The sequence below is a fragment of the Centrocercus urophasianus genome, unplaced genomic scaffold (assembly GCF_019232065.1).
Source record: "Centrocercus urophasianus isolate 14NV4802_14NV808 unplaced genomic scaffold, USGS_Curo_1.0 seq_12, whole genome shotgun sequence".
Lineage (NCBI taxonomy): Eukaryota > Metazoa > Chordata > Aves > Galliformes > Phasianidae > Centrocercus > Centrocercus urophasianus.
Genome location: NW_024884364.1, coordinates 34832992 through 34850499, shown reverse-complemented (window position 1 = coordinate 34850499; position 17508 = coordinate 34832992). Strand labels below are relative to the sequence as shown.

The 17508-nt window shown below is 41.2% G+C and overlaps 1 protein-coding gene across 1 annotated transcript in view; it reads right to left on the bottom strand.

Moving 5' to 3' along the window:
- The window catches only part of MAOB (monoamine oxidase B), a 52915-nt gene extending 35912 nt beyond the window's left edge, over positions 1–17003 (bottom strand). Inside the window, exon 1 of the mRNA XM_042809888.1 lies at positions 16913–17003. Within this exon, the coding sequence (XP_042665822.1) occupies positions 16913–16958 (46 nt within the window). The 5' untranslated portion in view covers positions 16959–17003. The remainder of the gene's footprint in view (positions 1–16912) is intronic.
- Positions 17004–17508: the final 505 nt, after the last annotated feature.

Genomic DNA, 17508 nt, shown 5'->3' with positions numbered 1-17508 from the left:
GAATTAAGCTCAGCACACAATAGGCTAGAAACCACACTCACACATACAATTTTCTTACCCATTCTGGCTCACTATCTTGCCGCCACTGGAAAGCAATCAGTTGCCTCTTGATGTTTAGTACACGCAGTTTTTGAGGAGGAGGGAAATGAAGGGTCAAAGGAGATTGTTCCAAGTATAAGTCAGCCATGGAAGAAATGCCAAAAACACTGGCAGGAAAAACAGACGGCTAAAGCTAGCATGGCAAAACTATATGAAATGACAATGATGAAAACACTTTACAAAGCAGTCCTGAATAGAAAGAGTATTAATAAGAGCTACTGAAGGCACTACAGAACATCCTGATGGCAAACTATTAGCCTGGGACCAGGAGACCCAGTTCTTGCTCCCAGCAGATAAGCAGCTGAACAGTGTTGGTTAAACAAATTAAGCTCTTCATTTCCCAGTGTCTAAAAAGAGATGATGCACACCTATTTTAAAAGGACTTAGGCATTTCCTGGAAAATAAATAAATAAATAAAGTAGGAGGAGCTTTCGTTAAAAGATCATATTGTCCTGCTTTTACTTCCAGCTCCATGAGCTTAATTTATCTTAAGTTTTCATGTAAGTGCTGATGAGTAGAGAAAACCATCGATGATACTGGTATTTCCATACTTCCTTATCAAGAAAATTATATTATAAAAACATCCAGCTGGCTCAGCAGCCTTGACTACTCTCACAAATATTTAAGGAAGCCAAGGAGAACAGCATACAGAAAACTGTTGTAGTGTGCAAACATGGCCCAGATTTCCAAGCAACTTTTAAGAACAGATCGGTTCTGGGAGGAAAAATAGACAAAAAATTCCCTAAACAAACACAGTTTACCATGCAAAGAGAAAAAAAAAAAAAAGAAAAAAAAGTTGCTCTTGAGCAAAGACAAATATTTGATCAGCTGGGACAAGTTCAATAGTATCTATTAATAATTTACAGATGAATATATGATCTCAAAGCTGCTATCAGGGAAGATTTCTGCTGGCTTATCACGCTAACAGATATTGACTTATCAATTAATACTACTCAGTAACCAACACTGATTAAGTAATATGAGATCTGACTTTCTTAATGAAAATCTAATGAATAAACATCTCAGTCCAGCTGGGAAAAGAGCAAGCTTATTCTCAGGACTGAACAGACAGAGAAGCCTCTGAAGAGATGGCTCCCAAGACTCAAGTGGAAGGCAGCTGGTTTCACAGGGCTCAGCAAGGACACCACCGCGTCATTTGCCTACGCACATCTCAGCCACACTACCACACTCATCTCTCAGCTACCCAGTGCTCACTCCCTATTGTTTATCTGGGGGCAGATGTCACTTTCCTTTCCCTTATGTTCATAGATGTACCTTCTGAGGATGGATCAGTCCTTTCTGATGCATAAATAAAAAATAAAAATCAGTGTCAGGGTGTCATGCTGGAATGGGCTGCTCAGGGAGGTGGTGGAATTGCTGTTCCCGGAGGTGCTCAAGAAATGTTTAGATGTTGTACTAAGGGACATGGTTTCATGGCGAAATACTGGATGATAGGATTGGATGATCTCGGAGGTCTTTTCCAACCTTTGTGATTCTATGATTCTACAAAGGAGAAAGACCAAGCAGAGCCTCGCCCTCTACTGACATTGCACTGTCCCATGACAATTTCCGGCAGATTGGATCTCTGTAAAGACAGGGATCCTTGGGGCTTGGCTCTATAGTGACAGTTGCAGGCTACAGGCACCATCTGACTATTTACTCCTTATCAATAGCTAATAGTCCACCTCCTTCTCTCTTGTATATACCAGCTCCAGAATGGTCCAAAATTTTGCTGGAGAAATGATACAAAGGTGGGGAATGTAGACACCCTCCAACTGCCCTGCCTCAGTAATAACAGAAATCTACCACTGGGGAAGAATTTCTGGGATTGTTCAGTCTAGAAGAGACTTATCTCTACAATTACCTGAAAGGAAGTTGCAGTGAGGTGGAGGTTGGCCTCCTCTACTAGTTAACAGTGACAGGATGAACGGTAATGGCCTCAAGTTGCATCAGGAGAGGTTCAAGGTTGGATATTAGGAAAAACTTCTCAGAAAGATCAGTGAAGCACTGACACAGGCTGCTCAGGGAGGTGGTGGAGTCACTGTCCCTGGAGATGTTCAAGATCTTCATGTTCAATCTTCATGGTTCAAGAACCATGTAGATGTAGCACTGAGGAATGTGGTTAATGGAGATGGGTTGATGGTTGAACTAGATGGTCTTAGTGGTCTTTTTCAATTGTGATTCTATGATTCTAAGAAGTGAAGGCAGAAGTTCAAGATCCAGATGGCACTGCTGAGAACCAGATCAGGTCTTGTAGCACAGACAGGACAGGATAAGGCAAGACTGCCGTTGCAAATATCACATTTTAGCACGGTATCAATACCTAAGAATTTTGCTGTTCTTTGTATCTCACATATTTGACATCACAGCACTGGCACAGTACAGCCACATCACCCCTTACCATTCTTTCCCTGGAGCTGGATCTCAGGCCCCCGGAAGGGCTCTTGGGGTAACACTGCAATAACAGTGAGAGGATTGGATGATGCAGAGAGCTCTTGGCCACAGTGATACAAGGACAGATAGGGTGCCAGAACAGCAACAAATAGATATTAATATTAGTACACAAGTATTGGGCACAAAGCTGGGGTGTGCTTTCAGAATTAAAGAATTGGGAAACTCCTACAAATTACAATCTCTTTCCTGGCTAAGAGACAGAGGCTGAGCAAGAGGCTTCTCTGTGATTAACATTCCATAAAGCATTCCATAAAGTATGCACAGAGACTGGCTGAGAAGTTTAACCTCTCACATCTCAGAATTGTTCCCAGCTTACCTATTCATCTTTCACATCACTAGGCAAGAGGCAGATTTTCACTGTTGCTCAAAAGGGAAGCAACCAACCATATTCAAACATAAACTTCATCCAAAAATGTGGCTAGTGCTGTTGTTACTCCCATTTCTTAAACAATGTTTGTCATACAGCAACATCTTGCCCTTCTCTCCAGGAATATTTCTACTAAAACTGAGATAAACTACAGTGTTCAAAATATGAATATATGAATTGCAATCTGAGACACTTTAACCACTTGGGGACAGGAATTTAGGACAGCATCCCTTGCAAGACAGCTTACAGAAGTACAACAGAATGTATATATACATGCATACTTTTATATACATATGTGGGGGAGGGGGGTATACACACACACATATATATATATATATATATATATATATATATATAAAAATGGCTAAGCAGCCCCACCTGCAGTTCCTCTCAGTGAACTGACACACAGACAATTAGTGCAACAACAAAGAAGCAGAGATGCTAGGTTTTATCTGAAACCTCAGACTGAAAGCACCATTGTGCTTAGATTATGGTAAAGCAGGCAAGCCTTCATCAGTTACCATGGCAACTCGTTATCTAAATGCAGCCACTTGGAGATGTTGGTAGGAGATTGCTTTCCAGGGGATGCTATAATGTAAGTTCAAGCCACAGAAATTGTTTTTCCATCGCGCAGCACTATACATGCACACAGATTTTACTCGGACATAATAATCAGAAGAATCATTTAACATTACTTCCAACTTCTTTCTTCCCTGTTTGATATCTATGTGTCCACTAAGCACCCTAATGCACCATTTGATGAAAGGGTTTTATCACCCGCTCATGCCCTAACCTTCAAAATTTCCATATATTAAGAGAACAATCAACATGTGTTTATTTTTTAATGGTGATCTCAAATTTCTATGCTAGGGCATGATCCATACTCACATTTGCACTGATAGGTGTGATGAGTCACATTTTTCCAATCATTACAGACTACAGTGAAGCCGTAGAGTAAAAGAAATCTGATTATTCAAAAGATTTCTAAGCACAATTTTTGAAAACTGACCTCAATTTTGTGACGCTGGATTGAGTCCAGAGGAAAGCCACTAAGATGATCAGAGGGCTGGAGCACCTCTGCTATGAAGAAAGGTTGAGGGAACAGGGCTTGTTTAGCTTGGAGAAGGCTCCAAGGAGACCTCGTTGTGGCCTTCCAGTACTTGAAGGGAGTATATAGACAGGAGGAGGAATAGCTGTTTACAAGGGTGGATAGTGATAGGACAAGGAGGAATGGTTTTAAACTGTGGCAGGGAGGTTGGAACTTGATGATTCTTGGGGTCCATTTCATTCCAAACCATTCTATGATATGATTCTCTCTTTATCTACTTGCTTGTTTTGGCACCAAAGGTATGTTTCTGACATGCTAGGCAGGGGAGTTGTAATATCTGTACTATGTGCCAGACACATGGAGCTGTATACAAATGCTGGTTGTATAGACAGGCCTACAGGCAGGCATATCCCTGGAGGTATTTAAGAGATGTATGGACGTGGCAATAAGGTTGTGGTTTAGTGATGGGACTATGATTATACGACCTTTGGAATAGGCAAGTAGCTGACCAGAGGGGCCAGAAATGCAATTTCTTTTCTTAACGAAAGCAATAAGTCTCACATAATCACAAATCTTGAAGTAGCTAGTATCAGTGATTGGAAGCGAGGAAATATCATCAAATTCTGTCAGGGGAGGTTTACATTGGACATCAGGAAGAACTTCTTCATAGGAAGGGTGGTGAGAAACTGGAACAGACTGCCCATAAAGGTGGCAGAGTTCCTGTCCCTGGAAGCGTTCAAGAAATGCATAGATGTGGCACTGAGGGACATGGCTTAGTGGTGAGTTTGATATTGTCAGGTTGATAGTCAGACATGATCTTATGGGACTTTCCCAATTGGAAAATTGGAATTGCATTGTACCCAGTAAAACAAAATACACCCATCTGTCAAAATAGACAGCAGTAGACAGTTCAAGAGAACCCCTTTGCTCATGGCTAACACAACTGTTATGTTTGGCTGAGAGCAATAGGAAGAAACAAAGATGAATATGTACTAAGAAGTTGAGGTACATCTAAGGGGAAGCAGAGAAGCACGCCTTCAACAAGGAAAAACCCTCTGTGCAAGTTCCTAGCATCTAAAAATTAGTTCAGTTAAAGGGAAAAATCCATTTGCTGTTGTTTAGACCAAATTACTCTGACATTCAAATACAAAGCCTCTGTGCTTATACTCAGGACTCAGCCCTCTGACCTCCTTTTCAAAGCTGTCATGTAAGTCACCTGGCACCTGTGCCAGAAGCACAAGACAGCATATCACTGCAATGTTGAAGCAAAAAGAGGGATGAGGAGCAGAACCAGAGGAAAGACATTTTCCTGCCTGTAGCTGAGCAGCCATTTGGCACCTGTGAGTTTTCTCCTTGAAATCTTCCATGGTTTTTTTTACTGCATTATTGTATTAGAAACAGCAATTCAATAGCACTCTTTTTGTTTGTGCTGACCTCTCTAATGAACAAAATCCAATTACTGCTCTGCTGCTGTGAGATTGAACCTGACATTGGTCACCTTTACCTCTGTCACTTGTGATCATAATTAAGTTAAAATATTTTAATTGAGATAATGGTTTCAGACAATAATGCCTGCAAATCGTTGTAGGTAAGAAGCAAAGAAAAGGCAAAAGAAAACAGTAGCCTGGGGTCTGAGTGAGACAAGGTGGTACAGCCATTTTTTGCACCTTCCTACTCATTGTAAAATAGTCAAGCAATTTTTGCTCTCATGAAGAATACTTTTCCTTTGTAAATTCAGGAGACATGCTCAGAATTGTCTAGGGAGCCCTACAGTAGAAACAGCCAGGACTACACAGCCTGAAATTCAGCTCACATCAGACTGTCCAGGTGTTTTCTAAAATGATGGCATGCATAAGAGAATAATAGTGAGTTTTCCTTCTTCACTGCATCCTTAGTCCTTTGCAATATAATGTTTGCAGCATCAAAATTGCTCCAGGAGTTCCAGATGTCAAAAAAGCCAAAAAGGGATGAAATGCAAAGGGCTACACAGACAGTGAGATACTGCGACCCAACAGTATCTTTTATTAAACCAGCTCTTCACTTAGATGTTTTTGAATATGAATGTACTCTTTTAACCTCCACAATTTGAGTCACTCTACAAAAGTACTTTAGGTACTTTACTAAATCTCATGGAAGAAAGACAAAAGACAAAATCAAGCTCTACACCGTAGAGCTGCATCTAGAAATTGTTGCATTGGTTATTTTCAATACCTTACCTCCATGCACTGAACAGCACACTGAAAGGTATCAAAGCAACACGTAGTTTCAGTGTAAGGGGAGACAATCTCTCTTTCTAAGCCATATTATTGTGCAGTGATGAATGCCACCTACAGTGCCTGAGAATTTAAAAAAGCAACAGTTTCTGAAATCCCAGCGAACAAATAAACGTTATCATTCTGCCTGTCTAAAAGGTGCATTTATTTAAAATACTGGTACATAGAGCATAACATTTCTGCCTAGGATCCAGCACTTTATGAGCAAATATAACATTTGTTAACGTTGTTAACATTTCATTGTTGAGCTGAGGCACTGAGTTTTTCCATCCTCTGAGCTGGCTCCATAACCTTGTCACTAAGGTCAGGATGAACATCCCAGTGAGTTAATGCAACTTTACAAGAGCATCAGTTCTAGTCCCAGCCCTCAGCCTCATGTGATCTTTCCTTTCTTGTTTGCAATGTTTCTAGATGATTCATCCATAGTGCAGGGAGGTGTATTTATTAAGAAGCCTAAATTTGTCCAAGGCTTCACACTTTGGAAGCAATACAGAATCTGGTTAACAATGAGTAAGACAAACAAACTGGTAGCACCTTAGCTCAAATTCTTCTATACGTGGCATGAAGACAGCTTGTTGCACTTCTGTGGAAAACCACTGTCTTCCACACAGTTCTGCCTCAGCTCAAGCACTGAAACCACAGCTGTCCTGCCCTTGACCAGGGCTTCTGTTTAGTTTTTGTTGTATTTTTACACTTGAGGTTTCCAATGAAGCTTCAGAGTGACAAACTGGACACTCCAGCATTTTAAAGGATGAATACTTCTAGTATCAATCATTTACTGTATGCTTTGTTTATTTTAAGGAATTCTAGTATCTTACACATGGAGCGATAAATCTATTCAATGCCCAACTCACACTTGGTCTCATGCTTAAAAGAGTCAGAAGTTATTTTGTATGCTCCAGTGAGGTAAATATATATATATATGTATATATACACACACATGCATATATATATGCATATATTCCTTACAGGAAAGCTGGGGAGGGATTTTTTATAACGAAAGGTAGTGACAGGATGAGGGGAAATGACTTTAAACTGGAAGAGGGTAGATTTAGACTAGATATTATGAAGACATTCTTTACTATGAGGGTGGTGAGACACTGGAACAGGTTGCTCAGTGAGGTTGTGGATGCCCCTCCCTGGAAGCACTCAAGGCCAGGCTGGATGGGGCTTTGAGCAACCTGGTCTAGAGAGAGATGCCCCTGCCTACAGCAGGAACTAGATGATCTTAAATGTCCTTTCCAACCTAAACCATTCAATGATTCTATGACATGGTGAAGAGTTAACATTGCATTCCTATTATTATTATTATTACCTGTACTGCAATATTATTCAACAGTTTCAATCTCAGGGCCTCCTTCAGCTTGGATAATCCTAATCCTTTTCCTGCTACTTGACAACTTATGCTGCCTCAAAATACAACAAGCAGAGGAAAGAACCAAAGCAGACAGAGATAACTGAAAGACAAGGTAGCACTACATCAAACATACCATGGCATTAGAACAAACAAAGCTTAGCACAATGATTTGGAGCATGAGTCAGCCCCTTTCTGGCTGAGGCCCTGCAAGGGCAGCTTACTAAAAGCATCCTTTTAGGCATTACTGTTACATAAATATATAAAAACAAATAAAATGCCAGGCAGATTTACTCTTAAAATGAGTTTTTCTTTCTACGCTGTAATGTGGGGAGAAAAAAAGACTCAATTAAGTTTGGAAAATTTTGCAAAATTATGCAGCACTTGCTTTAGAAGAGAAATGTTCATTTCTCTTCTATTTTTAATAAACCTTGCATGTTCTTAAACACACCATTATTTCTTCTTTATTTGTAAGCCTCCTAAAGAGAAAAGTAAATATAACATCAAACATATTTAAACTTATTAAAAATAAAAAAGTCACCAGACTATCACTCTCAGATCTTGACATTAAGGAACACGTGTAATTTCTCACATTTCTCCAGTTATTCACAGGCATACATCTAGAGATGGTCACTTCACAGGGAAACTATCAAAGCCCCCAGCTAAGCAACAACGTCCTCATCCTACGGTTGTTCATTTTAGTTTACCTTTTGCTTGATCTTCCCCTAATTATTTTCATCCAGTTGCATCAGTTAGCTACAGATCTACATTGCCAGGGCCTGTCTGGACATCACTTTCAAATATCCACCATATCATGCTCTGGTGATTCCCTGAGAACTTGTGCTACATGTATGTAAACACTGCATGCATACAAGTAAGTACAAACATGTTACATGCACAAGCTAAGTACTGATAACTTGTGCAGCTTACAAAGATTTGTGAACTCTGTCTCCACTTGAATAACTGAAAAAGTGTTCTGCTGCCCAGTATCCTGAATAATCAACTGAATAATCATACATGTCTGACAGCTTTTTGTTGATCACTGCATTTCTTGATAGTTGGTTCAAGATGAAGGATTGCCTAGCAGAATAAGACATCAGCTGGGCTGAGACACCCAAAGCTGTGGACGTAGATGTCACCCAGAGAAGCTCAAAAGAGAGCACCGAAGATTTTCAATTGACTGTCTTCCTTCTATCTCTAATTACAGGCAAGAGAAAGCATGTAAAATCATTAAGATCATTCCAAAATCATTGGAAAAGACTAAGACCATCTAGTCCCACCACTAACTCATCCCCACTATGCCCACTAACCATGTCCCTCAGTGCCACACATTCATGTTTCTTGAACACCTCCAAGGACAGTGACCCCCCCCACACCTTTATGGGTAGCCTGTTCCACTGCAACACCACACTTAGCCATATGAGCTAAGCAGCTTATTTAACGTGTTATGGAAAAAGAAACACATTACCACTGCATTTGCCTCATTCTGACAGAATGTGTGGAGGAAAAAGAAGGTGAAGGAAGCACAGAGGAAAAAAGAAGCATCCAAACTGTAAAACAAAACAACTAACACTCTTTCCTTTCCTCATTCTGCTCATTACTTAGCATGACTCACTGATTCAGCCTCTAATGAAGCCAGTGTCATACTATTAACTCATACTGGAACAAAAGAGGTGTCTTGGTCCAATATTCAATGATCCAAACACAGATCTATCACTTGAGCAAACAGAGTGCAAGTTTATATGCAAAGTATCCAGGCCACCAGGATATTACATAGTATAAACTGGCTGTTTGATCAGCTGTTGCTGTGTGCAGTCCACCATGAAGACTGTATTCAGTGTTCTACCTTGATGGCATAGTTCATCTACGAAAACTAGCTGGCTGAGAGGCAGAAGGCTATTTGAGGCATATTTGAGGTATTTTTTGCTTTTCACTCCCAGTTGAGTCATGTTGTAGAAACAGGAAAACACAGTGTAGTTGAATAATAGAGACATGATGTAACAGAATGTAAAGTAATAGTACAGACGTAAGTACTAAGTACAGACATAAGTAATAGATAGAGAGGCTGTGAGTGAATTAAAACTTCGTGGAACTCTTGGACCACTTGAAGCAAGGGATATCAAACAGAGGTCGTTATCCTAATTGTTGCGATTGCAAGATGCCAGAGGCCCTAATGAACCACAGCCAGACTCTTCATTCACTGCTAAGCACAAAGTACGCAGAGCAAAGTGCTGAGGGAATGGTAAAAAACAGCTGCACGCCCACATGGCTCAGGCATAATGAAAGACGGCATAATTTCAGCATCAACATAATTCCTCAAAATTAATTTTATTTTAAATAAAACAAGAAGTAGCTGAGGAAGACTCAGATAGAAATCACCCAAGCTTACTCAGAGACTCTTCAGCTCACCAAGACAGCTGCCTGTTTACCAGGTCTATATAAATTCTCAGGTGGGTACATTTTACTGGCAGCAAGGGTAGCATGGAAAGAGGTAAGGAAGTAAAGAACAGATGGAGGAAAAGATGAACTGACTTCCTTCAAGCAGATTTGTCCCTAAAAATACTTTACTTTTGTTCTTCTTGGAAGCCTGCTCTACCCATAAGTAGCAACATCACTGTTTATTGACTTTAAAGTCAAGGCAACATTGGTGTGGCGTGGTAGGCACTTTCCAATCTTTTTGCTAAGCCACTCAGCTTGGAATCTCCTCAGCTGAGATACTGAAAACTGACAGGAAAGAAGAAGCTGGGCAAAATACAAATGCACAGATGAGTTATTGAGACATTCACGGTTCAAGTAACAAGGTACTGTAGCGTGTTCTTACTGACCACTGAAATCAGAAAAATGTATCTTCAGATGAGGATCCTACATAAACTTTAAACATGTCAGCCTCTACAAAGACTAGTGGATCAGATGAATGATCACATTTCAACAAACCATCTCATAAAGCAAGAACCTGATATAAGTTTACAAGGATAAAATAGGTTATCAGCCCTGGAGGAAGCTCATATTAAGTTCAAAGACAATAACATAAAAATTAAATGATTGAAACTATAATGACATGAATGCAATTTCCTCATGTAATTAAAGCCCAACTAAACGACGACTGATTTCAGAAACAGTATAACTGAGTGCTTTATAAATACATCAAGATAAATCCTCTGTAAAAGAAAACTAAAGAAAGGTTTTTTAATCCACCATGGCACTGCTTAGAAAACTTTTATAATCAACATAAATTTCACCACTGTACCACTCTATGAAGTAGCTTCTAAGAAAGGGAGACAAAACACAAAGGCAAGCTCCTCCTGTTCTTGAAAAGAGCAGTGAAACAATATTGCTTTTTGTCTTTAATTAACAGAACTATTTAACTATAGCTGTTGGTTGCGCTACAGAGAAGCAAAATGCAACAGTGGGAAGCATGCCAAGATCACACAGACTGTTTACACATAGGATAGTAGCTTCTGAAGAAGAGAAGCCTTCTCAGTTGACTGAATTATGTGTAAGACCTAATTCATTGTCATTAGCTGCTGCGTGAGATGTATAAACAGAGCCAACTCTCTGCTGGTTTATGATAATACACACAGTGCTAGAAGTTTACTTCTGGGACAATCAGGCTGTCTAAGCTTGCATTGCTCAGGCTGTCTACTAAAGGCATCAATACAAACAGGCCCACTTACCTTTTTGCCACAGCTCTCCAACTTTAGAAAGACTAACACCACTCACCAGCTCTCTTTAAGTCCTTGGATACTCCTGAGATCACATCAGATGCCCTGAACAAACCAAGAAAGGAGCCAGAGGAATGGGCTGCTCCTCACAGCCTCTAGTGCTTTGGGAAACAGAGTTTGACCTGGATTTGTGTCATAGTGGTGAATATCTCTGCCATTTGGTGGAGATTGATGCTACAGCCACGCTGGGAGGAGCATGCTGGATTGTGTGACTTTAAAATTACTCCTATCCTTACTGAAGCCAAAGAGTAACATACATACAAAACTTACCTTTCCACAATCTACTGACGCTACAAGACAATTACAGAAAGAAAGAAAGAATAAAACTAGGCAAGGAGAGGACATAGAGGATGGAGACAAGGGATGCAGGTGCATATCTGCCATCAGGGTAGCACAGCAAATTATTTTTGACTCCACCTCCATAGAAGACGAACACAAAAATGGAAAGTTTACTCCTTCCATGCTACTACCTTTGAACCGTGTAACTAAAGTATTCCAAGACAGCAAATTCGCAGTGTCTATGCTAGCAAATATTGCAGAGCAGGAGATCTGCAGAGCAAAACAACTGTACCTTGAATATCCCACATCATGTATGCGAAAGGTGCTTTATTTCAGACTAGTTCTTATATCCTACAGACTGAACATCCTATTCAGGGGTTGGAGCTCAAATGGTGAGCTCCTAGAGCGTGACTTCTCAAGGAAAAATTAATGCAGTGTGTACGCTTTGAGACTGCTCCGTGATACACACCACAGAGCAGTAAATAGGGTCAATCAGGAGATCTGCTTAAGGTACACACCTGCTCTGAGCCAACACACTAATGCACATTAGCATCTAGTATTACCCCCGGTGTTCTTAAAGTGGTAGTTCAGTGCTAAACAAGATTATGACCAATCTAATGAATTGTAAGTATCACAGCAGGAGGTTCCCAAGCAAACAACACACTGAACTTTCTAACAAAGGACTTCCATCCTTTCCTATCTCTAATCTTGTTTGTCAAAAATACATAATTCATCAGTACAGACAAGAAAACAACAGTGAACTTTGCAGTCTGTAATACTAACATGAGCTGCCATGCAAACTTGCATTTTCCAGCAGTTATTTCTGTAACAGCTACTCAGGAATCTCTTGCAGAAAGTTTTAGTATTCGAACTTAACTTTTTTGTTGCTTCTGAGATGTTTTTCTTATTTTGCTGTCTGCATGTGATGAATTTTCCTTAGTACCAGCCTTTCATAACAGTTAAATAAGTTAATGGAAAAGCTTTGCTTAATGATGCATTGCTTCAAGCCTTGGGAGATGAGATTGCTCCTTCAGAGAGAAGGGAAAGCTTCTTATCAAATCAACTTTCAGTTCAATTAGGAGGTATCACTGAGTGACTTACAACTACTGTCCCTGCTGCCTAGACTACCATCCTATCTCACAGCATTACACAGCTGCTTTCTGCACTGTTTGTTATGTATTGCCAAGGTTTGTGTGAAAAATCTAAGTCAGTTGGCATGCTCCACTTAATTGCTTAGTGTTCCTTCACATAGCTATGAACACAGTTGAAAACAGAAGGAAGAACTGATGGCAGAGACAGCAATTGAAAATGTGAACAAAGAGCTCCAATCATAATAGAGAAATGTCCAACATTCTCTTTGCCTGCTGCATCTTATTGAGAGTGGCACCCCTCTGCAGAGGGACTTGGAGATGGTCACAGTCCTCCCTCAGAGGGTCCAATCCACTGTAAATAGCCACCAGGGAGAAAAAGGAAAACACCAATAAGCAAGCAGAAGTTATGCATCTCACATACACTTTTCTTGCAATGCACCAAAATGCATTTTTTTCAAAAACTGATTTTGCCCTCTGCTTCAGTCTATTTTAAAACAAATTGAACATCTTCAGATAATGGTCCCCAGAACACCTGACCTGTTTTGTTTTGTGTTCTTTTCTAAGTAAATTGAAATTGACTTACAGATGGAGTGAGAGATACTGTAATCATACAGTACATTAAACCTTCACACAAATGAAGAGAAAGACTTGAAGAATACAATCACATCTCAACACCACAATGATAGGAGTGTAAATATTTTATAAATCTACCATTTCAATAGAAATATTTTTGTTATGGCAGGTTTTCAGTACTGTTACATACGGAAACACATCAGGTTGCTTGTGAGCAAGAAAGTACTAAGCATACTCCAAATGACATTTGCTGTATGTCAAAAAAAACTTTGCCTTTCACAAAGAATTGATTAATCTCACTTTGATTGCAAAATCTATGCACTACTAACTTATGAATAGCATCTTCTTAAATATGACTGAGTATGACTAAGATATGAGCAACTCCAGGTTAAAATCTGGTCTTCTGAAAAAAAGGAAAGATCTTCACAGCAAAAGCAGCAACAAGGAGGCAGTTTTGAAAACACATGGAGGAAGTTTTTAAGTGAAACCTCTGAACAGTTTCCCAAATTTGATTTAAGAAAATTTCTTAAGTTTTCCAATGCCTCTGAACAATCAGAAGATCTTGTCACTGCGCACGTTTTGAAATCTCCAGGGAACTAATTACTCCCTTACATTTCCAATCTAAGTATTCCTCAGCATCAAGCATATTCCATACAGTCTGAGGCTAAGTCTTTTCATACATATGGGCACTTCTTTTTAACCTACACCATCCACAGAAATGTCAAAGACTGCAGCAGTTTTGTACATAAAACAGAACCTGCTGTTCAATAAATCCTCCTGTTGCTGTTCCTTGTCCTATTACATAGGACAAGTTTTACATATCCCTGTAAAAAGTCTCTGCCTACCCCTCTCATAGGCCCCCTTTAATTACTGGAAGGCCATAATGAGGTCGCTCAGGAGCCTTCTCTTCACCAAACTGAACAAGCCCAGCTCTGCCTGTCTTCAAAGGAGAGGTGCTCCAGCCCTCTGATCATCTTCAAGGCCCCCTCTGAATCCGCTCCAACAGCTCCGCATCTTTTTGTGTTGGGGGGCCCTAAGCCTAGATGCAGTATCTCAGCACAGAGGAGCAGGATCACACCCTCTCCATGCTGGCAACCCCTCTTTTGATGCAGCCTAGAAAACAGCTGGTTTTCTGGGCTGCAAGCATGCACTATGTGCTAATGCATAATTTTTCATCTGTCAGTACCTCCAAGTCCTTCTTCACAAGGCTTCTCTCAATTCATTCATCACTCAGCCTGCATTTCTGTTTGGGATTGTTCCAACCCAAGTACAACACTTTGCATTTGGCCTTGCTGATCTTCACCAGGTTCACAGTTCTACCTCTCCAGCCTGTCCAGGTCCCTCTGGATGGAATCCCTTATCTCTGTCCTCTCAACTGTACCATTTGGTGTTGCCTCCAGACTTGCTGAGAGTGCAATTAATATCAAACTGTGGCAGTATTCAAATGGACAGTTTGCATTCCCTTAAAAAAAGTAACTAGAAAACAGAGAGCTGAACGTTGTCCCTGCAATGTTTGTTCACATTTCTGCATCAGTACAACAGCTTTTTGTTTCTTCATTGATCAGCTTCTGTGTTCACTGTTCTATCAGCCAAGTCAACAACACAGCCTGAAGGATAGGGGAGCACTCTGCTGTTTTACATCAGTACACCTACCAATGCCTGCCTCCTCTACAAGCAGAACAGCTAATCTCTGTCAGCTGCTCCTGGAACAGCTCAGAAACAGTGACTTTCTGAAGAATATTAAACCTAGAGCAGTAGGAAACCTATGTTTCCAAAGAGTGACCCATTTCAAAAATCAAAAGCTTCATTCTCCAGTCAACGGGTGACCAGGTCTCTGCAGCAGTTTAGCATGGCACAGGCAGTTTTCAATAAGATATAAAAGCATGCTGTTATATCCACTTGGGTGCAAGTCCAATGATTTACTAAAAGCATACAGATAAAAGACAGGTAAATCTGGAGTAGTAAATAACAGCTAAAATAAACAGCTAAAACAGCTATAAAGTGACTGAAGAGAGTCACTAGTAATTTTTGTGTTTTATGTTTCAAGCCTCTGTGTGGGAGCTGGAGAAAAGCTGCTACAGCACAAGAACAGAGCACTTTGGAGCAATCTGGTGTAGAAAAAAGTAAATGGAAAACTGCTTTCTTACAACCACACGCCACTTGCTTCTGTTTGCAGGTAGAAAAGAGCGAAGCACATAAGTGAACACAACACAGCGCTGCTGCTCTGCTACAAGAGAAAACATATGAAGTCTGTGCAAGCTTGCCATGATAATATTCCCATAGCAACAATGAAAAGCGAGGACATATTAAAATCTGTTACAGTAACTCTGATTCCAACTCATTAAAGAGAAGGAACCTGTAGCACTGCTTCTGCACAAAAACATGCCACTGAGGCTTTAGAAGACATGAATAGATAACAGTGGTTAATTTTCTGTAACGTTTTCACTATGAAACAAGGTGTAAGTTAAAAATTAGCCATAACAGTGTGTTTATAATCAATTCTGTTTCATAAAACAGTGATTTTTGCTAACCACATAAACACAGTTTAAACATTTAATAATTATTCAGCAGTTTCTTATCACAACACCATCGTTAGGAAAAGATATGAGAGTCTAAAGGCCCAGGCAGCTTATGGAAATAATCAGCTCTGAGACACCATTGGTGGGTAAGCCCCGTGGAACGAGCACACCATTTATCCACTGCATATTGTACACCTTCCTTTTACGGTGCACACCTCAGCATAGTGGTTATGCAAAAAATTAATACACCTTATATGAATAAGTAGGGGAAATTAAAAGCCACATTAAATAAAAAAGGAAGGATGATCTTACTGGGCTTTCCAACCTTAATGATCGTATGATTCTATATGTTTTGTGACATATCTTGATTAATTTGTTTGCAACACAAGAGATGCTGTTTGGATCTGTGGACATGCATACTCATTATGCACTACTGGGACTAACAGGTCATTAGCAGAAGAACTACCACACTGCATACCTTCCAGCATGCACAGCCCAAATAGCAGCTGTTTCATATGTCAAAGGCGAGAAGAAAAACTAAAATAATCCGTCACACATAACGCAATTTAATTGGGCCCGTGCATCTCAGAACAAAATGCACAGGCAAGATTCATCCCGGGCATGTACAGCACTCTTCCAGCAGGATTAGGCTAAAAAGCAGATTGCCACTAAGTGCAACAAAGCTCCCAGGCCTGCTGCTGCTTTCTGCAAGCTGCTGGTCTCACCTCCATCACACCTGTGCTGAGAGGGACTAGAGACTGGGAAAATGACCCAGCTGCTTTCTGACATCGTTCCTTTATGCTTTTACTTGCTCTAAACAGAAGACATCCTAACACATCAGTCATTTGCGACCGAGGGCCTCTACGTGACATCCCTAGACTCAACCTAGAAGCAACAGAGTGCATACCCCTCATCTGTCCCAAACTTCCAGGGGTAGGAACGACGTCGGTTTGGAGGATATTGGGGCAGAACATAAGTCTCACAACGCCTCACAGCCCGAATTACGGACACTTTACGCTTAAAGACTCGTAAGCTGAGGCACCAGCGCTGCCTCCCCCAAGCTGTCCCCGGCAGCGCCCAGCTCCTGGGGCGAGGACCCTCGTAAGGCACCATCCCGGAGACGCCGGACCCACCTGATATGCCGCCCCCGACCACGACCACGTCGCACTTCTGTGCCATGGCGCTGCCTCCCACCCTGTCGCGGCGACGGGCTCCGGACCGGCTCCGGTGGGCGGGCAGCACAGCCCCGCCCAGCCGCCGGGCACCGCCTCTCGTCGCCCCGGCTGTGCGGGAGCCCGCCTGGGGAGGCGGCAGGGGTGAGGCCGGTGCAGGGGGTCACGGCACCTCGTTCTCGCCTACCTCCCGCAGGGTTGAGCCCCTATGTGAAAGGAGAGAAAAAGACTGGCTTTTCTAGAAACAAGTGTCAACACCTTCACCTTCGGTCTTTAGGCTGGTTCCATACAAACCCAGCACGGTTTTCCATCTCTTGGATTTCTACTTCACTATAAGTGAGGCTCCAGGAGTCTGGAGATGGTACATGTGTGCTAACGTGTTTTCTCAGATGTGGACTGTGGGATCCCATCTCTGGAAGTGCTCAAATACGGGGCTTTGAGCAGCCTGAGGTGGTGTGGGGCAGCCCTGCCCACGGCTGGGGGTTTGAAATAAATGATCTTTAATGTCCCTTTCATCCTAAGCCTAAGTTCTGTGTCTCTATCCATACAGCTTATAT